This window comes from Ahaetulla prasina, chromosome 17 (genome assembly GCF_028640845.1).
Source record: "Ahaetulla prasina isolate Xishuangbanna chromosome 17, ASM2864084v1, whole genome shotgun sequence".
In the NCBI taxonomy this organism is placed as follows: Eukaryota; Metazoa; Chordata; class Lepidosauria; order Squamata; family Colubridae; genus Ahaetulla; species Ahaetulla prasina.
The window spans coordinates 6,088,359-6,111,234 of NC_080555.1; the positions used below are offsets into that span (position 1 = coordinate 6,088,359).

Consider the following 22,876-nt stretch of genomic DNA (forward strand, 5'->3'; position numbering starts at 1 on the left):
GAAGTGGTGGGTGCTCCATCACCCACAACTTAAGAAGAGACTGGACGTATAATGTGTTGCTTGAAATAGATTCGGAAAAGGATTTGGTAAAGGACTGTATGATAAAATGGGCACAGAATATTCAGGAACCAATAATGTTGGAAACATGGGAGAAAATCTGGGTTAGAAATGTTAAGTTTACACAAGCACAGAATTTAAGGGAAAATTTTTATAAGATGTTTTATAGATGGCACTTAGATCCCAAAAAATTATCACGTATGTATCCTGATATCCAAGCGATACATATTTTCATATTTGGTGGACTTGCAAGAAAATTAAGGCCTTTTGGATAAGAATTTGGTGGATTATTCAAAATGTCCTGAAGAAGAAGATAAAGTTCCTGCCGCAATTTTTCCTTTTGGGAATTATAACGGATTGTACAGGGATTGAGACTATATTGATTCTGAATTTAATAACAGCAGCAAGGCTGTTGATTGGACAATATTGGAAGAAAAAAGAGTTACCTACAATAGAAGAATGGATATTGAAAGTTACTAATTTGGCTGAGATGGCTAAAATCTCAGCTTTTTTGAAAGACAATACGCAGGAAAGATATTTAATTGAATGGAAAAAATGGATTGATTATTTACAAAACAGATATCAGATTAAGAAATATCAGATTGCCTTTGAATAATTAGGAAGTATTATTTTATGTAATGGGGGTTGAGAAATGAAAAGATTTGGATGAGGTTAATTGGATTAGAAGGAAAATTTTTATAAGATGTTTTATAGATGGCACTTAGATCCCAAAAAATTATCACGTATGTATCCTGATATCCAAGCGATACATATTTTCATATTTGGTGGACTTGCAAGAAAATTAAGGCCTTTTGGATAAGAATTTGGTGGATTATTCAAAATGTCCTGAAGAAGAAGATAAAGTTCCTGCCGCAATTTTTCCTTTTGGGAATTATAACGGATTGTACAGGGATTGAGACTAAATTGATTCTGAATTTAATAACAGCAGCAAGGCTGTTGATTGGACAATATTGGAAGAAAAAAGAGTTACCTACAATAGAAGAATGGATATTGAAAGTTACTAATTTGGCTGAGATGGCTAAAATCTCAGCTTTTTTGAAAGACAATACGCAGGAAAGATATTTAATTGAATGGAAAAAATGGATTGATTATTTACAAAACAGATATCAGATTAAGAAATATCAGATTGCCTTTGAATAATTAGGAAGTATTATTTTATGTAATGGGGGGGTTGAGAAATGAAAAGATTTGGATGAGGTTAATTGGATTAGAAGGGAAAATTTTACTCTATGTTTGATTTATGTATAACAATACCTTGTGATTGACCTGGGAAGCCGGGGGGGGGGGGGGAGGGAAGGGGGTTTTGTGGGGGGGAGGGGGGGGAAAAGGGGGAAAATGTTTTTGTTTGTTAAAACTTTTTCAATTAAAAAAAAAGAAAAAGAAGAGACTGGACAGCCATTTGTCCAGAATGCGATAAAGATTCTTGCCTTGAGCAGGGGATTATACTAGAAGACCTCTAAGGTCCCTTCCAACGCTGTTCTTCTGCTATCTTTCTTTTTTTTTTTTTTTCTTTCTTTCTCTCTCTCTCTCTCTCTCTCCCCTCCCTCCCTCCCTCCCTTATCACTGGAGGTTTTCAAAAAGAGAATGGACAACCTTTGTCCAAGTTTGCACTAGAAGAACTCCAACCCTATGATTAGATCATATGATCTTTTCTTGCACCGAAGAAAAATCTTTGCTGATAGTCTTCAATTTGGAGGCCTGGTATACGAGCCGGTTTCAGTTTTGGTCTCTTATCGGTGTACCTGGAAATAGAATATCAAATCATTTACAGCAAAGCCGCTTCCATTTTGGGAGTGGTTGTGAGCAAAGGCTGCGTTGTGTTTGCTTTGTTTTCATTTTCCGTCCATGCCTTACTTGCGTTCAGACGGGATCCCCCAAAACAGCTCAGGAATTTTGCTGCTCCAGATTTCTGGGACGAACAAAGCCGCAGCTTTGTTCAAAAAAAGAAAAAAAAGAAAAAAGATATCACTAGCAAAACATCCAGGATGGAGGAGGTAAGTGAAACAGAAGAGACACTTAAAAGTTTGCCAAACTTTGATTCAGATTGGAAGCCCTTAGTCCCATGTCTTGGGTTTGAAACAATCAGTTGAGCAGCTGGCCTAGAGATGTGGAAGGCATTTGGTTGGATTAGAAGACCTCCAAGGTCCTTTCCAACTCTATTATTCTTGGAAAATTATTCTTGAGTGTGTTGTGGAGAAGGCTGATCTAATTGCTACCTCTCTTTTCAAACTGGTCTTCCTTACCTCACAGGTGGATCCAAAGCCTGGGGATTTGATTGAGATCTCCCGGAAGGTTTACCAACACTGGGCAGTCTACGTGGGTTCGGGCTTCGTTGTCCATCTGACTCCGTCAAGTAAGGAACAAATTCTGGAGTGGTTTTTTTGTTTTGTTTTTATTTTATTTTGTCACAACAGTATATATAAGCATAAGCAGGAAACAACCATGCAACATATAAGCGTATATATAAAGAAAGGAAACAATAGGACAGGAACGGTAGACACTTTTGGGCTCTTATGCACACCCCTTATAGTCCTCTTAGGAATAGGGTGAAGTCAATGGTAGACAGTTTTTGATTAAAGCTTTTGGGAGTTTGGGAAGAGACCACAGAGTCAGGTAGTGTGTTCCAAGCATTAACAACTCTGTTACAAAAGTCATATTTTCTGCAATCAAGATTGAAGCGGTTAACATTAAATTTGAATCTATTGTTTGCTCTTGTATTATTGCGATTGAAGCTGAAATAGTCTTTAACAGGAAGGACATTGCAAGATGATTCTGTGTGTTAAACACAGATCTTGTCGGAGTCGGCGGAGTTCTATGTTTTCTAATCCCAGGATTTCAAGTCTGGTGGGATAAGGTATTTTGTTGTTTTCAGAGGAGCGGAGAACTCTTCTTGTAAAATATTTCTGGACGTGTTCAATTGTATTAATGTCAGAGATATGGTATGGGTTCCAGACAGGTAAGATGTATTCAAGTATAGGTCTAGCAAATGTTTTGTATGCTCTGGTTAGTAGTGTAGAGTTTTTGGAGAGGAAGCTACACAAAATTAGGTTTACAACTCTTAGAGCCTTTTTTGCTATGTAATTGCAGTGGGCTTTGGCACTTAGATCATTTGATATGAAAACTCCAAGGTCTTTAACAGGGTGGGGGTCATTTGTAAGGTAATGTCCATCAAGCTTTTACTGAGTGTTTGGGTTCTTTTTTCCAATATGTAAGATTGAGCATTTGCTGGTTGAGATTTGGAGTTGCCAGGTTTTAGACCAATCGGATACAAAGTCAAGGTCTTTTTGAAGGGTAGTAGTATTGTTGGTGGTGTTAAATAGTTTGACATCGTCAGCAAAGAGAACACAATAACTTGAGATATGGTCATAGAGATCATTTATGTATAGTATGAAGAGTGTTGGTCCAAGAACGCTGCCTTGAGGAACACCACATTTGACAGGAACAGGATTTGATAGAGCATTGCCAATTTTGACCACTTCTTGTCTGTTTGACAGGAAAGCAGTTATCCAATTGTGAAGAGGTCCTGAAATGCTGTAGGATTTTAGTTTTAGGAGAAGTTTATCATGTACTACTGAGTCAAAAGCTTTGCAGAAGTCTATGTAGATTGCATCTATTGCTTTGCCTTGATCAAGATTAGTAGTCCACATGTTTTTGCAGTGGAGAAGTTGTAAGTTACATGATAATTTCTTTCTGAAACCAAATTGTTTATTAGAGGGTAGGTTGGTTGTTTCTAGGTGGAGGGTAATGGATTGGTTGATGATAGATTCCATTACTTTGCAGGTGATGCAGCATAGAGAGATTGGTCTGTAATTTTCAACTAGGCTGGGATCTCCTTTTTTGAAGATAGGGATGACTGTGGCTAGAGACCAAAGTTTGGGAAGGGAACCAGTCGTGAAGCTTTATCAAAGATTATGCTTAGGGGTTCTGCTATATTAGTGGAAAGTTTTTTTAAGAAGTATGCACATAGTCCATCAGGCCCAATAGATAAAGATGGTTTCAGTTTGCGAAGAGCTTTTTCAACATTATCTTCTGCGAAATCTATATGCATTAAGTCGTTGTACTCATTGTTGGTACGATTGGGGAATGTCGGATATGTGCCATCACTGTTAACAAAGACTGAGCCAAAGAATGTGTTAAAGAGGTTTGCTTTAACTGTTTCATCGTTACATTCTTTTTTTTTAATTGAAAAAGTTTTACCAAGAAATTTTTTTAAAACAATTGTTCCCCCCCACTTCCCCCCACCCTCCTCCCTCCTCCCCTCCAACCCCCCCAACTCCCCCCCGAGACTTCCCAGAACAAAATGCAGGGTATAACATCTAACAATCATAAGCTAAAATACAGCAAAAATCTGAACTCATATCCACCCTCTTCCAACACCCCCTTAACTCCCCTTTCTCATATAAACATATACATTAATATATGCTATTCCTAACATTATTCATAAACTATTTGATACTTTTTAGTCCGATACTTGTTTTCAATATAATCAATCCAACTTCTCCACTCCAATACATATTTTTCTTGTGAATGGTCTTTCAAATACGGAGAAATTTTTGCCATTTCTGCTAAATTCGATACTTTAAGTGTCCATTCTTCAATCATAGGTAAATCTTCTCTCTTCCAGTATTGTGCAACCAAAAGTCTCGCTGCTGTTACTAAATTTAAAATCAGCTTAGTCTCTATAACTGTACAGTCTGTAATTATACCCAATAAGAACCACTGTGGGGTAAATTTTATCTTCTTTTTCAGAATATTCTGCATAATCCACCATATTTTAATCCAAAATGCTTTGATTTTTTTACAAGTCCACCATATATGAAAATTAGTAGCATCCTCCCAATCACATCGCCAACATTTAGCTTGCATATTCGGATACATACATGCCAATTTTTTAGGGTCTAAATGCCATCTATAAAACATTTTGTAAAAATTCTTTCTTAAACTTTGTGCTTGTGTAAATTTGACATTTCTAACCCATATTTTTCCCCATGTTTCCATCATTATAGGTTGTTGAGTATTTTGTGCCCATTTTATCATACAATCCTTAACTAATTCTGTTTCAGAGTCTATTTCTATCAATACATTATACAACCTCTTAATATGCATATGATCTTGATCTCTAATTTGTTTTACCAAATTTTCATCATTTTGCATAATACCAGTTTCTCATCTAATCTCCATCTAGCTTGCAACTGTCCATACTGAAACCAAGTATAATTCATGCCTTCATCTCTCAGTTTATTTAGAGATTTTAATTCTAATTTACCCTTTTCTACAAAAAGAAGTTCTTTATAGGTAACCACCTCTTGTTTTTGTTCTATATTTATATTCTCTATCATATGCCTAGGAATTACCCATATTGGTATCTTATAATCTAACTTGTATTGATATTTCTTCCACACCCTTAACAAAGCATTTCTAAGAATATGACTTTTAAAAATCTTATCCACTTTCTTATCATAAAATAAATAGGCATGCCATCCATACAACAAATCATAACCTTCTATATTCAAAGTTCTTTCCTCTGTTAACTTAAACCAGTCACTGATCAATGAAAGAACAACTGCATCAGAGTACAATTTCAAATCAGGCATTTTTAGACCCCCTCTTTCACGTGTATCTTGCATTATCTTTAATTTTATTCCCGGTTTTTTACCCATCCAAATAAAATTACTAATCCCTTTTTGCCATTCCTGCAAATTTGCATCCTTCTTAAGTACTGGTATCATTTGAAACAAAAATAAAAACCTAGGCAGAACATTCATTTTTATTACTGCTATTCTTCCCAATAAGGATAATTGTAATTTCTTCCAATGTTCCATTTCCTTCTGTACTTTCTGCCACAATACTTCATAATTATTTTTATATAATTTCACATTCGAAGCTATGATATATACTCCTAGATATTTAACCTTATTAACTATTTCATATCCGGTTACTGTTTCCAATTCATCTTTTTGTTTAGTATTCATATTTTTGGTTATCATCATAGTCTTCTGTTCATTCACTTTAAATCCAGATACCTTACCATATTGATCAATTATCTCTTTCAAATATATGGCTGAATGAATAGATTGAGATAAAGTAACAACCAAGTCATCTGCAAACGCTCTTAATCGATAGTCTTGATGTTTAATTTTTATACCTTTTATTTGGCTTGCACCACGTATTCTATTCAATAAAATTTCTAAAGTTAAAATAAACAATAATGGAGACATCCTTGTCTTGTCCCTTTCTCAATTCTAAAAGACTCTGTTAAACTCTTATTATTATTTGGGCTGTTTGCGTCTGATATATTGCTTTAATTGCTTGTATAAAATAGTCTCCAAATTGCATTTTTTCTATTAATTTAAATAAGAACTGCCAATGCAATCTGTCAAAAGCCTTCTCAGCATCCAGAAAAAAGAGCGCTGCTAAAACCTGGCTGCTCCTTTCCAAATATTCCAATAAATTTACAATATATCTCCTATTATATCTCATTTGTCTACTCATAATAAAACCTGACTGATCAGTATGAATTATTTGACACATAACTGGCATTAATCTATTTGCTAATATTTTAGCAAAAATCTTATAATCAATATTCAATAGTGATATTAGCCTATAATTTTCCGGTTTATTACAATCTTGCTCAGGGGTGAAATCTAAAAATTTTCCCTACCGGTTCTGTGGGTGTGGCTTAATTGGTGGGTGTGGCTTGGTGGTCAGATGGCTTGGTGGGCGTGGCCAATAACAATAAATAATAAAAATAATAAACAAAATATAAAAAAGCAATAAGGGGTACCAAAAACCAACTTTCACACTTTACACACACACAACACAACACAACTGACTCACACACAATGTAAAAGCAGCTGCACTTCACATTTCACACAGCCACAAAAAGCTCAAAAACCAACTTTCACACTTTACACACACACAACACACACACACACACACATTATGCTTTCTGAGATTTTGTATGTTTGTGTAGTTAGAGTGAAACACTACAGAAACACACCAAATCTCAGAAAGCTGCACAAATATTTTATTTTATTTTATTATTTTATTTTATTTTATTTTATTGTGGACTTCAAATCCCAGAGTTCCTCAGCCAGCAAAGCCAGCCAGTTGATCACCGAGAAAATAGATTAGCTGAGCGATTGATTCTGTCTGGTTGAAACTGAAACTGCTTTCGGGCTGTGGCCATGCATTCATCAGTAATCAGGTAAGTGCCTTAGAATCTCTACTCTTACTTGTAGAAAACATGTTTTCTACAAGTAAGAGTACAAGTAAGGTTCTGCTGTTTTTTCCTTTTAAAGGCCTGTTTCAGCTGAAGCAAAACCGGCTTTTAAAAGTAAAAAAAAAACCCTCTGCAGATGGTACGGCTCAGCAGAGGCAGGGGGGCAGGGCCAGGGATTTTTGCTACCGGTCCTCCGAACCAGCAGCCGCCATCGTTACCGGATCGTGCGATCCCGTCCGATCCGGGAGCATTTCACCCGTGATCTTGCTCCTCCTTCGGTATTAATGAAATAAAAGCCATTTCATTTTGCAAATTCTTATAGTAAACCGCCATTAAGCCATCTTTTCCAGGCGCTTTCCCGATTTTAAGCTGTCTAATTGCTAAAATTATTTCCTCTGAAGTAATATGTTGATTCAGTTCTTCCCTTTGTTCTACGGTAAGCTCACATATACCTTGCTCTTGTAAATATCTTTCTATGTCTATATCTTTAATCAAATCTCCAGCATATAATTTTGTATAAAATTCTAAAAAGGCTTTTTAAATCAAATTTTGTTGAAATACTTCTTTACCTCTATATTCTATCTTAGCAATGATACATGATTTCTGCTTCTTCCTTATTAAATAAGCTAACCACCTTCCAGGTTTATTATTATTATTAAAAGTATTATGCTTGACATATTGTAAATTAGTTGCCACTTGATCTGCCATCATCATATTAAACTGTCCTTTTAAGATATTTACTAATTCTTCTGTTTTATTGTCTTCTGGATTATTTATAAGTAACTGTTCCTTCTTTCTAATTTCCTCCTCTAATTCCAATCTTTTTTTTTTGCAACCTATTTCTATATTTATTATTCATTTGTATAAGTACACCTCTCATGAAAGCCTTACTTGCGTTCCAAACCATCTCAATAGATGTACCCTTTTGCATATTCATAATAAAAAATTCTTTCATTTGTTTTTTACACTCTTCTACATTTTGTTCATATTTAAATAAGTTTTCATTCAATCTCCACGATTTTCTAATTTTTTCCCATTCAAATTCAATCCAAACCGGACTATGATCAGACAAAATTCTTGAACATATCTTTGTTCTCTTCACCCTAGAAAAAAAAATCATTGGTAATTAATATAAAGTCAATCCTGGAAAAAGATTGATGTCTATCAGAAAAGAAGGCAAAATCCTTCTCTTCCATACTGCGTTCGCGCCAAGCATCTCTTAATTCCAAGTCTTCCATCATATCAAAAAAACCTGCTTAAAATGCTTCTAGCATCCCAGGGTCATGTGATAACATGTTGCGACCTTCCTAACAGTCCTCCGACAGGCCAAGTCAAAGGAAGAAGCGGGATTTGCTTAATGGGCATGGTATTCACTTTACAACCATGGGAAAAATGTTTGTAAAATTAGATGTGACTCATTTAACAACCATCTTGCTTAGCAGTGGTAATTCTGGTCCAGATTGTGGTTGTATTTTGAGAACTACCTGCAGTGGGTAATGAAACATCTCCAAGAGAACCACCAAGCTCAGAGAGAACCAAGAACAACCCTGAGCTACAAATATTTTCTTTTATGGTTTTGAGTTTCTGGGCACGGACTCTTTCCTTCCTGGCCATCAGACTGTCTCTTTCCTTCTGAACATGAACCAGATGACGGCTCCAGCTCAGCGCAGAAGGCAGTGGTGAAGAAGGAACTGCTATCCATGGTGGCAGGGACTGATCGCTACTGCGTGAACAACAAGCATGACTCCAAATATCATGTCCGGAGCCCCGATGAGATTGTCTACAAGGCAGAGATGCTGGTGGGCCAAACAATGGAATATAAACTCCTCAGCCAAAATTGTGAGCATTTTGCTAATAACCTGCGCTATGGCGTGGCCCGGTGTGATCAAGTAAGTGCGGTCTTTGGATAAATTTCTTGTCATCCCTGTCTTGGAATGATCAAAATAGTGAAAAATAACATTTCCCTGTTATTGTGAGTGATGAGAAGGTCATCCCACTTAGTGCTTAGGGGCTGTGTTGGGACTAGAATTCCCAGAATTCCATTGGCTCTGGGAGCTAGGGAATTCTGGGAGTCGCAATTAGCCCCCAAGCCCGTGAGGGGGTTGACTTATTTTCCAAAGTGTTTTAGGGCAGGACAAGAAGTAACGGGTGGAAGATTGTTAAAGAGAGAAGCAACCTGGAATTAAAGAGAAGTTGTGGGAGCTCCCATCACTGGAGGTTTTCAAGAAGAGGCTGGACAGCCATTGGTCTGAAATGGGATTGGGTCTTCTACTTGAGCAGGGGGGTTGTTTATTTTTATTTATTTATTTAGCTCGTCAAACATGTACAAGGTAACAGGCATAAATATAAACATGGACAGGAACACAGTCTTCAACTTGTAGACCATAAATTGAGTTTAGACTATTGCAGAAGTTGAGATCTAAGCAGTTGTTGAGCCTAGTGTTGTTCGTGACCAACTGTTCCAGCCGTAGAGTTGTAACAGCATTGTACAGGGTTGCATGTATAGGTTTGGTTGTACATTCGTTTAGGGTCCAATTAATAAGAGGTAAATTGAGGTCACCAAGAAAGATAAGGGGGTGCGGGCAGGAGGCTGCCCATGTTAGTAGTGCAGTTAACTTGTTCGTATGACCAGGGTCGTAATCAGGGGCTCTGTAACATAGTAAGAAACGAAATGTTGCATTTAGGGACAGTTCGCAGACGATGGTCTCGGGAAGAGCAAGCTCCTGTGTAACTTGAATCTTTTTCAGAGCTAGGGACATTTTATAGAAGATAGAAACACCACCCCTTCTGCGGTAAACAGGATGGTCACTTACTGTGGTAATGGAATCTGGAAAGGATACATTCAACCACATCTTGCAGACAAAAATAAGGTCGAATAGGGCCATATTTAGTAGTAGTAGTAATTCAGGCATTTAGTTTGCGAGGTTTCTTGAGTTAAGTAGCTTGCATTTAAGCTCTGTAGTGGTGGACCTGGAGGAAGTTGGGGGCGTGCAGGCCTAGTTAGGATTGTTGTGGTGGGGTAGTTGCTTGGACGCAGAATGCTGGCCTTGCGTTTGATGCAGTCAGCGTGGTAGTCTATATACAGGTCAGTCTCTCCATAGTCCTGGCGGCTTTTGAGCTCCGAGCGGAGCTTGCGGGCACGGGCACGTTGTAGTAGGGACAGGTTTGACTGTGAACAAAGTTTCTTACGGTTTGTGCAGCTTTTGACGGGGGAGTTTCTTGTGGAGATGAATTTGCGTTTGGTGGTCTCGCCCTTGCAAACGACTCTGCAGAAGCGTGGGGCCACCGAGCTGTCGCTGTTCTTGAACTCAGGGCCATCGCGGGAAATGTCGATGATTTCATCAGGAGAGATCAGGGGTGAAATCCACCAGGTTCTGACAGCGGAAACTGTGAGCAGTTTGGAGAACCGGGAGTGGAAATTTTGAGTAGTTGGTAGAACTGGCAGATACCACCTCTGGCTGGCCCCAGAGTGGGGTGGGAATGGAGATTTTGCAATATCCTTGCCCCAGGAGTGGGGAGGGAATAGAGATTTTGCAGTATCCTTCCCCTGCCACACCACCAAGCCACGCCCACCAAGCCACGCCCATAGATTCAGTAGTAAAAAAATTTGGATTTCACCACTGCGAGAGATGGTTGATGTCTGGAAGTTGCTGATGATGTTGTGAACCTCTGATGAAACCTCATTGGATTCATTGGTGTCCTCAAGTCCAAATAAGGGTTGGACTAGAAGACCTCCAAGGTCCCTTCCAGTCGTAGGATTGTATACAATGTTCTACCATACCTTCTAGGTTGGGGTATCTGGTGAAACTGTAGATAACCTTAATACGTTCTATCGTTACACTGATGAAAAATCTTTGCTGATCCTCTTTCTCTTCAAATTGCAGGTCCCGAATCTGGCCAAGTTACGAAAGGAAACAATTTTCTCTTCCCTGAGTGGCTCCTCCAATGTATGCATTTATTTTATTTTATTTTGTCTTTGGGGAGAGTCTTTTTATGAAAATCTCATACCTATACAAGTATTTCTACAACCTATGATCGGAATTGAGCATGGAGTTATAGTTAAACGGGTCGCCTTGGGGCCGCACCTGTTTTTATGGCAGTTCTTAAGCAAACACCCTAGTCATTAAATGTGTTGTGTCTTGCCCGCCCTCAGAGCAGCCGGGGCCTTCTTATCTGCTCCCGAACACGGAGGAATGTATGCCTCCCGGCCCAAGTCCTGGCTCCATGCCCACACAAACTGCAGAAGAAGGAGCATCTCCCGGCCCCAGCCCTGACTCCATGCCCAGGCAAACGGAGCAGCTAGACCCCTCCCCCTCCTCCACAGCATGTGAGCCTGAGGAGGGTTTATTCCCAACAGCTGCTGATTGGTGTGACCCTCGCATCAGAAGGCTGGATAGGCGGAGGCAACAGAAGGAAGGGAGGGGCAGGCCTTAATGAGTGCTGAGTCATGGAGCCACACCCCATGGCCTATATAAAGGATCTGCTTTCTGGCAGTCTCTGAGTCAGGCAAAAGTCGAACTTATCTTGCTGAAGTCACTTTCTGGTCTCCTGCCTGCCCTGAGGACTTTGCTAGGACTTTGGGCAGAGCTGCAGAGGCACGCCTGATTCGGATTTCCCTGACCCGGCTGTCAGCGGAGGAGTGGGACACGACAAAATGAGTCAATTTCTTTGCTGGAAACTGGAAATATATCCCCCAAACAGTAAAAGAAATGCTGAACATTACAGTTGCGACACACCGTGGGGGTGTGTGGCCGTTCCCAAAAAGTTTCATAAATAGCCCATTCAAAGTCTGTTGTAAGTTTGAAGGCATGCTAACTGACTGGTCATTAAGAGAGTAGTACCTACAGAATGAACCTCTTTCTCCTTTGGAAGAAGGGCCCAAAGAACTTGTTACGGGTGTTCCATGTTTCCCTTAGTTTGGAGGAATCTACAGCTAGGAGGACGGCCATAGTTCTTATTTCCTCTATCGAATATTCTAATTGGCTTTTCCATTCATCCAAGGGGCAGTAACTTCCAGCGGTTAATTTTGCACTTTTAAAAAATGGTGTCCCTGCTCTTTAAAAACCTCTATTTCAGATTTTTTGGCTTCCTCTCTTTGATTGCTTAATTTGTGCCAGTCTTTTACCAAAAAAAAAAAAAAAAAAGAAAGAAAGATGTTGAGACTTTGGAAAAAGTGAAAAGAAGAGCAACTAAGATGATTAAAGGATGCCCTGGAGATCAAAACATGCAAAGAACAATGACAGGAACTGGTTTTCGCTAGTCTAGAGAAAAGAAAGACTAGGGCAGTGATGGCTAACCTTTTTGCCATCGTGTGCCAAAAGCGGGGGGACTGAGGTGGGGTCATGCACGCGCGTGCCCAGACCCATAATTCTATGCACCACCCCCTTGCATGCACATGCAACCCCCCCCCCTCCCATGACCTCCACTTTTGGCACGTGATGTCGCGGTGGGACCATTTTCACCCTCCTCAGGCTCCAGAGCCTTTCTAACAGCCTGGGGAGAGCGAAAAATGGGCCTTCCCCACCCCTCCAAGGCCCTTCGGAAACAGCCTGTTTCCCTACTTTCGATGGGCCCAGAAGGCCCGAAAATCAGTTGGCTGGTGCACACATGCGTGCCAGAGCTGAGCTCACGTGCCCACCGATACAGTTCTGCATGCCCCCTGTGGCACGCATGCCATAGGCTTGCCATCACGGGACTAGGGGCATGACATGATAGCAGTCTTCCAGTATCTCAGGGGTTGCCACAAAGAGGAGGGAGTCAACTTATTTCCCAAAACACCAGAGGGCAGAATAAGAAGCGATGGAGGGAAACTAATCAAGGAAGGAAGCAACCTGGAATTAAGGAGCAACTTCCTAGCGCTGGGGACAATTAACCGGTGGAACAGGTTGCCACCAGAAATTGTGGGTGTTTTGTATCGGTGTCTTCTGAACTTTTGCCAAGAAAGGCCTTTGGCTGTTTGCCTAATTGGACCAAGGTTTGCGGTAGGACTGAGGAATTTGTGTTGGGAGGCATTTGTTTTACTTTGAGTTGAACGATGCTGGGAATGAAGTAATTCTCAGCTGTTCAAATAAAGTTTTTTTCTTTTCACGGACTGAGTTTCCTACTACCTGTCGTGTCCCACTCCTCCGCTGACGGCTGGGTCAGGGAAATCCGTATCAGGCGTGCCTCTGCAGCTCTGCCAAAGTCCTAGCAAAGTTCTCAAGGCAGGCAGGAGACCAGAAAGTGACTTCAGCAAGATAAGGTAGACTTTGCCTGACTCAGAGAATGCCAGAAAGCAGATCTTTTATATAGGCCATGGGGTGTGGCTCCAGGACTCAGCACTTATCCAGGCCTGCCCCTCCCTTCCTTCTGTTGTCGCTTATCAATTCTCCTGAAGCGAGGGTCACTCCAGTCTGCAGCTGTTGGTAATTGACCTTCCTCAGGCTCACATACTGTGGGGGAGGGGGAGGAGTCTAGTTGCTCCGTTTGCCTGGGCATGGAGCCAGGGCTGGGGGCTGGAGGCGCTTCTTCTTCCTCAGCCTGTCTGGGCATGGAGCCAGGGCTGGGGCCAGGAGGCATGCTAGGACATTCCTCAGCGTTCGGAAGCAGATAAGAAGGCCCCGGCTGCGGGGAAAGCGGACGAGGCACAACACTACCTACTTGGGCCTGACATATTGGGACACTGCTATCATGTCTCCCCTAGATCTTTAGACATACCCAATTCCTGCAACCGTTCTTCATATGTTTTAGCCTCCAGTCCCCTCATCATCCTGGTTGCTCTTCTCTGCACTCTTTCTAGAGTCTCAACATCTTTTTTATAAAAGTGGGCCTTGGACACACTCCTGGGTTTAAGGCATATTACTAGTTATGCTGCCTAAACCTTGACAATGATTATATTATCATTTATATATTATACATAATTATATCAATTAAAATATTGTATTATAATGCTATGATATTATTATAAATGGAATTAATCAGTGGAACAACTTGCCTCCAGAGGTTGTGGGTGTTGGAGGTTTTTAAGAAGAGATTGGACAACCATTTGTTTGAAATGGTCTAGGGTTTCCTGCTCGAGCAAGGGGTTGGACTAGAAGACCTCCAAGGTCCCTTCCAACTCTGTTGTTCTTGGAAAATTATTCTCGAGTGTGTCATAGAGAAGGCTGATCTAATTGCTACCTCTCTTTTCAAATTGGTCTTCCTTACCTCACAGGTGGATCCAAAGCCTGGGGATTTGATTGAGATCTCCCGGATGTGTCACCGACACTGGGCAGTCTACGTCGGCTCAGACTACGTCATCCATCTGACTCGGTCAAGTAAGGAACAAATTCTGGGGTGGTTTGGCTAAACGACAAAGGCAAAACTCCATCATGGAAAGAGGTGGCATTCAGCCGGTTCACACCGGTTTGCGCGAACCGTTGGCGGAAATTTGGCCAAGGTCACCGAACCGGTAGCGATGGCCAGTTGGCCATGCCCCCGAACTGGTCCCCTGGTCACCATCACTCGCCCCGCCCACCATGTTCATCGCCATCATGTTCCTTGTGCACACGCATCCCATTGCCTTGCAAGTCCAATGGGATGCATGTGCGCGAAGAACATGGTGACCTCTGGTACTTTTCAGTGGCCTGTGTGTGTAAAGTGTGAAAGTTGGTTTTTGATACCTCTTATTGTTTTGTATACCTTATTTATTATTTTTATTATTTATTGTTATTGGCCACGCCCACCCAGTCATCTGACCACCAAGCCATGCCGACCAATTAAGCCACGCCCACAGAACCGGTAGGGGAAATTTTTAGATTTCACCCCTGGCGGAGCCTCCCGCTGCTGCTACTAGTGGTTCTCCCAAACCGGGGCGAACCGGTAGCAACCCACCGCTGCTTACGAATGCTTCTAGCATCCCAGGGTCACATGATCCCATGTTGCGACCTTCCTAACTGGCCTCCGACGGGCCAAGTCAAAGGAAGAAGCGGGATTTGCTTGACGGGCGTGGTATTCACTTAACAACCATGGGAAAAATGTTTGTAAAATTAGATGTGACTCATTTAATAACCATCTTGCTTAGCAATGGTAATTCTGGTCAGATTGTGATTGTATGTTGAGAACTACCTGCAATGGGTAATGAAACACCTGCAAGAGAACCACCAAGCTCAGAGAGAACCAAGGATAACCCTGAGCTATAAGTATTTTCTTTTATGGTTTTGAGTTTCTGGGCACGGACTCTTTCCTTCCTGCCCATCAGACTGTCTCTTTCCTTCTGAACATGAACCAGATGGCGGCTCCAGCTGCGGTTTCAGCTGCAGCTGCAGCTCCAGCTCCAGCTCCATGAATATCTTTGCCCGGAGAGCAGTGGTGAAGAAGGAACTGCTATTCCTGGTGGCAGGGACCAATCGCTACTGCGTGAACAACAAGCATGACTCCAAATATCATGCCTGGAGCCCCGATGAGATTGTCTACAAGGCAGAGATGCTGGTGGGCCAAACAATGGAATATAATCCCTTCAGCAAAAATTCTGAGCATTTTGCCACTTGCCTGCGCTATGGCGTGGTCCGGAGTGATCAAGTAAGTGCGGTCTTTGGAGATTTAGACAAATTTCTTGTCATCCCTGTCTTGGAATGATCAAAATAGTGAAAAATAACATTTCCCTGTTATTGTGAGTGATGAGAAGGTCATCCCACTTAGCGCTTAGGGCTTAGTGGTTGTGTTAGGACTAGAATTCCCAGAATTCCATTGGCTCTGGGAGCTAGGGAATTCTGGGAGTCGCAGTTAGCCCCCAAGCCCGTGAGGGGGTTGACTTATTTTCCAAAGTGTTTTAGGGCAGGACAAGAAGTAACGGGTGGAAGATTGTTAAAGAGAGAAGCAACCTGGAATTAAAGAGAAGTTGTGGGAGCTCCCATCACTGGAGGTTTTCAAGAAGAGACTGGACAGCCATTGGTCTGAAATGGGATTGGGTCTTCTACTTGAGCAGGGGGGTTATTTATTTATTTATTTTTATTTATTTATTTAATTTGTCGAGCATGTACAAGGTAACAGGCATAAGTATAATCATGGACAGGAACACAGGGAATTACAAATAAATGGGGACAGTAGGACAGGGACGGAAGGCACGCTGGTGCTCTTCTGCACCCCCCCGTTACAGACCTCTTAGGAGTGGGGTGAGGTCCACGGTAGACAGTCTTAGGTTAAAATTTGGGGGGTTTGGGGAATGAGACCACAGAGTCTGGTAGTGCATTCCAGGCGTTGACCACTCGGTTGCTGAAGTCGTATTTTCTGCAGTCCAGTTTGGAGTGGTTTACCTTGTTTGCCTATCTATTGTTTGCCCATCTATTATTGAGGTTGAAGCTGAACTAGTCCTTGACAGATAGGATGTTGTAGCAGACAATTGCGTGTACTACACATAGGTCAGACTGTAGGTGGCATAGTTCCAGGTTATTCAAACCCAAAATTTTGAGCCTGGTGGCATAAGGGAATCTATTGTTTATTTTATTTATTTATTTGTCACAACATTATATGTAAGCATAAGCATGAAATAACTATATGATATATAAGCATATATATAATCGTAAGTATATGAAATTGGATACAATCAAAGGGAACATTTGGACAGGAACGGTATGCACGCCCCTTACAGACCTCTTAGGAATGGGGTGAGGTCAATAGTAGATAGTTTTTGGTTAAAGCTTTGGAGATTTTGGGAAGAGACGACAGAGTCTGGTAGTGCATTCCAGGCGTTAACAACTCTGTTTCTGAAGTCATATTTTCTGCAGTCAAGATTGGAGCGGTTCACATTAAGCTTAAATCTATTGTGCGCTCGTGTATTGTTATGATTGAAGCTGAAGTAGTCTTCAACAGGAAGGACGTTGTAACAGATGATTCTATGAGTTAAGATAAGGTTTTGTCGAAGGCGGTTGAGTTCTAAATTTTCTAAACCCAGAATTTAAAGTCTGGTGGCATAAGGTATTTTGTTGTAATCAGAGGAGTGGACAACTCTTCTTGTAAAATATTTCTGGACATGCTCAATTATATTAATGTCCGAAATGAGGTATGGATTCCAGACATGCGAGCTGTATTCAAGAATTGGTCTAGCAAATGTTTTATATGCTCTGGTTAGTAGTGTAATGTTTCTGGAGAAGAAGCTACGCAAGATTAAGTTTACAACTCTTAAAGCCTTTTTTGCGACGTAGTGGCAGTGGGCTTTGGCACTTAGATCATTTGATATGAAAACTCCAAGGTCTTTAATGGGGTGGGGGTCATCTATAAGGTAGTGTCCATCAAGTTTGTATTTAGTGTTCAGATTCTTTTTTCCAATGTGTAAGGCAGAGCATTTGTTGGTTAAGATTTGGAGTTGCCGAGTTTTTGACCATTCCGACACAAAGTCAAGGTCTTTTTGAAGGGTAGCTGTATTGTTGGTAGTGTTAAATAGTTTAACATTGTCAGCAAAGAGAATACAATTACTTATAATATGGTCACAGAGATCATTAATGTATATAATATGAGCAGAGGAGCGGAGTATTCTTCTCGTGAAATATCTCTGGATCTGCTCAATTGTATTAATGTCCGATATACAATGTAGATTCCAGGCAGATGAGCTGTATTTGAGAATTGGTCTGGCAAAGGTTTTGTATGCCGTAGTTTGCAGTACAATGTTACCGGAGAAGAAGCTTCGCAAAATTAGGTTAACAATTCTTAATGCCTTTTTGGCAATGCTGTTACAGCAAGCTCTGGGGCTTAGATTGTTTGAACTTTCTTGCAATTGACATACTTCTTAGAAATTTCCTTCTTCCTTCCTTCCTTCCTTCCTTCCTTCCTTCCTTCCTTCCTTCCTTCCTTCCTTCCTTCCTTCCTTCCTTCCTTCCTTCCTTCGTCCTAGGCTTATATTAAGATTTACCAGGGGAAGACCTGCCACACCCCAAATCCATGTTGTTGGTGAGTTTCGCTTGGAGAGGGAAGAGTTAAAATCACTTGACTTCTTGCTACAATTTAGGGTGGTGGTTACAGGTAGCCCTCGACTTACGGCCTTTGTAGCCTCCCCATGGTCAAATGATCGAAATTCAGAACACTTGGTAACTGACTCATATTTATGACGGTTGCAGTATCCCTGGGGTTGTGTGATCCCCTTTTGCAACCTCCTAACAAGCAAAGTCAATTCCCTCTTGACAGCCCACATGTTCCTAACTTAACCAAAATTATTCGCTTAATAACGGTGGCAAGAAGGGTCGTTAACTGGGACGAATCACTTCAGAAGCGTTTCACATAGCAACAGAAATTTTGGACTCCGTTGGGGTCATAAGTCGAGAACTGCCTATATTGCCTCTACAAAGCTTGCAGAGCTGGCTCCAGTCGCAATCTATATGAAAAAGGATGTATGTATGTAAGTTCCAGCATAGCTCTGGAATGCCTCGAGCAATTTCAACCAAACTTGGTACACAGATGACTTACTCTCTGGAAACAAATACTGTGGGGGTAAGACCCCTTTGGTGTGTGTGTTTGTGTGTGTGTGTTCCAGCATAACTCTGGAATGTCTGGGCTGTTAAGGAGAGTGAGTGTGGCGTCCTAGAGCAGCAATTATTTGTGATGTCATGGGAAGAAGAAGAAGGGAGAGCCTAGGCCGTTAAGGACAACGAGTGCGGTGTCCTAGAGTGGCAATTGTTTGTGATGTCGGTTCCTTCGCAGCTTTCTCTGGAAAGCCAGCCATGACGTTTGCCCTCCAGTGGAGCAATGGGGAAGTGCCTGATGGATTTAGGTCAAAGTAGTAGGATTGTAGACAGGGCAGGAAAGAGGAGCGCATGGGAGGGGGAAGGGATGATGGGTATTGGAGTAGGGGGAAGAAAAGCCCCTCTCAATGGCTCCATGTCAGATAAAGGCTTCGACATCTATAAATACCCAGGCAACGCTGGGCTAACAGCTACAGTGAATAAAATTACAGAACTGTACACAAAAATTACGGCATTAAAGCTCCAAATGCAACCTGCCAAATTTTTTGTTTTTCTTTTTTTCTACGGTTTTCCTAACTCTTAGCAGAGGGTGGGGGAAAACTCAGCTGGTTTGCTTCTGAAGTTGTTTCTCCTCCTTTGCAGGCTACCGCTGAAGCCAACAATCTGGTGGCTGTCGCTTCAGCCAAAGATCTGTATTACAGAAGAATGGAAAAGGTGAGGGGGCGGGGAGTGGGGTGGGGTGGCATTTACCCATGGTTTGCCACATGTAGGGGCTGCCCAGGAGTCGTTCTTGACTCCTGCTGACTTTGTAGAGAGGTTGTTGAGAGTTTTTTTTTTTTTTGCCAAGAAATGTTTTCGCATTGTTTCCATGTTTCCAGGCCCCCCAAAAAACTCCTGGCCCAAAGTCACGTAGATGGTTTTTATGCCTAAGGCGGGACTAGAACTCACTGTCTCCTGGTGACCTGGACCCAGGTCATCCCTCTGGCTTTCATGCCTGGAACGGAATTAGAATTCAGTCTCCTGGGGATTGGCCAAAGTCATGCAACTGGTTTTCATGCCTGAGGCAGGACTAGAGTTCAGCATCTCCTGGTAATTGGGCCAAAGTTACCCAGCCGGCTTTAATGCCTAAGGCACAACTAGAACTCACCGTCTCCTGGTGATTGGCCAAAGTCATCTCTCTGGCTTTCATGCCTGGAATGGAACTAGAATTCAGAGTCTCCTGATGATTGGCCCAAAGTTATCCCGCCGACTTTCATGCCTAATGGAGGACTAGAACTCACAATCTCCCAGTTTCTAGCCTGGTGCTTTGAACCACCCACCAAACCTGGCTCTCTCAGCCTGCTTTACCATGCCCGATAGCTTAACCTGCCTGGGTCCTGTCTTCCCTCCAGATCTGTGGTGGAGACAAACCTTATGTGGCCCCCGAGTTGCTGGAAGTAAAGCACCAGAAGCAGAGTGTGCGGGCTTTGGAGCACTTCCGTCGCATCAAAAAGATGGGAGGCCGAGAGTTCAGCCAACGTTACGAGGACGAGTTGATGCAGGAGCTGAGCGACCTCTTTGAAGACTTGGCCAAGCATAACCAGAGAAAGAAAATTTTCAACACTTTCCGGACACTCGCCATCCACTTCGCCATGATCGTGGTTCTCTATGTGACCTCAGGGATCACCAAGTACATTGGACTGAGCGTGGTTGCCCAGTTGTGCAACTTAATCGTGGGTCTGTTGATTCTTTCCCTGCTAGCCTGGGGCTACATCCAATACTCGGGCAAATCCCACGAACTGGGCATTGTGATTGACAACATAGCGGCGTTCGTGCTGCAGAAGATATGGGCTATGGGGTATGTATTTGGCTTAGTCACACGAGCAGGGGGACCATTTTTCAGTAGTTTGATCTTGACCAGCTCCAGGTTAGCTCAGCCTTCCGTCCTCCCGGGGTGGGTAAAATGAGGACCCAGATTGTTGGGGGAAAGAGGCGGACTCTGTAAACCGTTTAAAGTGAGTTGCAAGGCTCTGTGAAGCAGTATATAAGTCTAAGAGCTGTTGCTATTGCCCTTCCTCCCTAACCTGAACATCTTCCCACTTCTGTGCTTAACTTCTCCAGGTCTCTTGTCCACGTGGCTCCCTCCAGAGACCAGCCCCTGGCCCCACCTCGACACAGGACGTCTCAGTGAGCAAGGGGACATAATGAGGTGCGACTCCCAAAATGTCATCCCAGACGCTGGAATCACCGGAATCTGGCTTTCCGATCCAGGAATCACTTTCGCAGAGCTTCTTCATAGACAGCCAATTTGAGCTTCTGAGTTGGGGGGGGGCGGTATTGTAGAGTAGATGGTCACTAAGATGGCCTCACTTGTCCATCTCATACTTTTAGCAAAAAAATTGCTTCTGCTGAGAGGACAGGAGACTGTGGAAACCACCCTTGATGCTTCAGCGCAGATCGGCATAACAACTGTATTTTTAGCTGTTTCATTCTCTCTTTGCTACATACGTGTACTTTCAGTCATGCCTAGGTGGGTCAGCCGAAGTGCATATCTCGCACCTGCAACAGCAAGCCCTCCCATCACACGATACAAACTTTCCCTAAATACAAATGCTTGTATGAATACAAGGGGGAGTACCACACTGTGTAAAATGGGTGGAAACAAATGCTTGTGTTGTGACTCCAGCCCCCGAACCTGGCCCCATGCCCGAAAGTGACTCTTGAGAGTGAGGGGGAAGGGCCGGTAAGGCTTACCTCGGGAGCACCGATTCCTTTGGATCGGCTCCAGGAGCCAGAACCAGACCAGTCGGAGGACGTAATGAGGCCGTCATCCCCTGATTCCTCCCTTCCTCAGGCTACGCCTTCAGACCCAGCTGATAATAATAATCAAGCTTGGCTTGACCCACGTTCAGAAGATTAGAGAGGCGGCATCATCAAAAGGAAGGGTGGGGCAGGAGCTTCACCCCACAGGATATATAAGGAGCTTTGGGAGTGCTCTCACTCCACAGGAAGCAAACGTTTAGTTGAACTGTTTCACAAAGAGCTGAAAGTCTTGCTACGTGAGTCATTTGTTTGAACTTTGTCAGGCAGCTGCGATTTCTCTGCCAGGACTGATAAGGCCAGCTCATGAGTCTGAAATGGGGAAGGAGACAGAACATCTTGCTTGAAATGGCACGCTTGCTTGAAATGAATGCTTGAACACGCTGAAGATGCTGGAACGAACTCTTGCTCAATAAAGGTTGTGTGAACACGGACTTGCTCGCACGCTGAAAAACATCTCGAGTGTCGTGTGCAATCATTGAAAACCAACAGGAAATCTGTCCTCCTTTCTTCCCGCTTACCTTCCTTTGACGGACCCCTCCCCTGGTTTTTCATCCCCCCCCCCCCCAGTCTCCCTTCAAGAAAGAAATCTTCTACAGTTTAAAACAGCCGCTTGAAAACCATTTCTGCACCAGTTAGTGCCTTCCAAGTGACGAAAAAGGAAAAACCAACCTGACCATTATTGTTTCACCTGCTGGGTTTTGTTTTTGTTTTCGAGGTTTGTCGATTGTAGTAAGAAGAAGATGCCAACTCCCCTTCTCCCCGCCCCCAAAATCTCCCCCCCCCTCCCCAGGCATCAACCCCAGAGTGCCTAAATTACCCAGCCTTTCTTTTGGTGAGAGTTTGGCCAAACTTCAAAAGGATCTGCTGAGGGCCGGCCAGGCCTAGCCAAATAATTAAATAAAGTTAGGAAAGCTATTTTATTTTTAGTGCCTTCTCAAAACTGGACGGTGCCTGCTTCCGACCCAGAGAATCGCGCCCAGCTAGCAGCTCCACTCCCTTAGAAAAGCCGTCTCAGGAAGTTCGAATCTGAGAGAAACGGAAGTGTTGGTGCGTTCAATGGCCCCCTGCATTGCCGCCCGTGTCTTCGTATTTCTCTTTCCGGTACAACATGGCATCTGCTTCGTCTTGGTTCTTGTCATTCGCCTTGTTGAAACTCAAGGGATCTTCTTAGCGGTCCTGCCTGGATCTCTTTGGGATCTCCATCTAGCTTGGCGGTGAGCCATGGGGAACACTGGGAGTTTTTCGAGGTGTAGTCAAGACATCGTTCCTTGAATGGGATGTACTTGTGCGTGCATCGATCTACACCGCTCGGCGGTCCTAGACTCACTGGGTTGAGACACAACCAGTGACGTTGCCCTTATTG

The 22,876-nt window shown here is 42.6% G+C and overlaps 1 protein-coding gene across 1 annotated transcript; it reads left to right on the forward strand.

Moving 5' to 3' along the window:
- Positions 1-1,760: 1,760 nt before the first annotated feature.
- Positions 1,761-21,960, forward strand: LOC131186571 (uncharacterized). Its single transcript, XM_058160288.1, has 9 exons — positions 1,761-2,072; positions 2,329-2,431; positions 8,948-9,189; positions 11,185-11,247; positions 14,493-14,595; positions 15,549-15,838; positions 19,354-19,425; positions 20,103-20,548; positions 20,812-21,960. The coding sequence occupies exons 1-9, from the start codon at positions 2,064-2,066 to the stop codon at positions 20,879-20,881; spliced, it is 1,398 nt and encodes a 465-aa protein (XP_058016271.1). The 5' UTR covers positions 1,761-2,063; the 3' UTR covers positions 20,882-21,960.
- Positions 21,961-22,876: the final 916 nt, after the last annotated feature.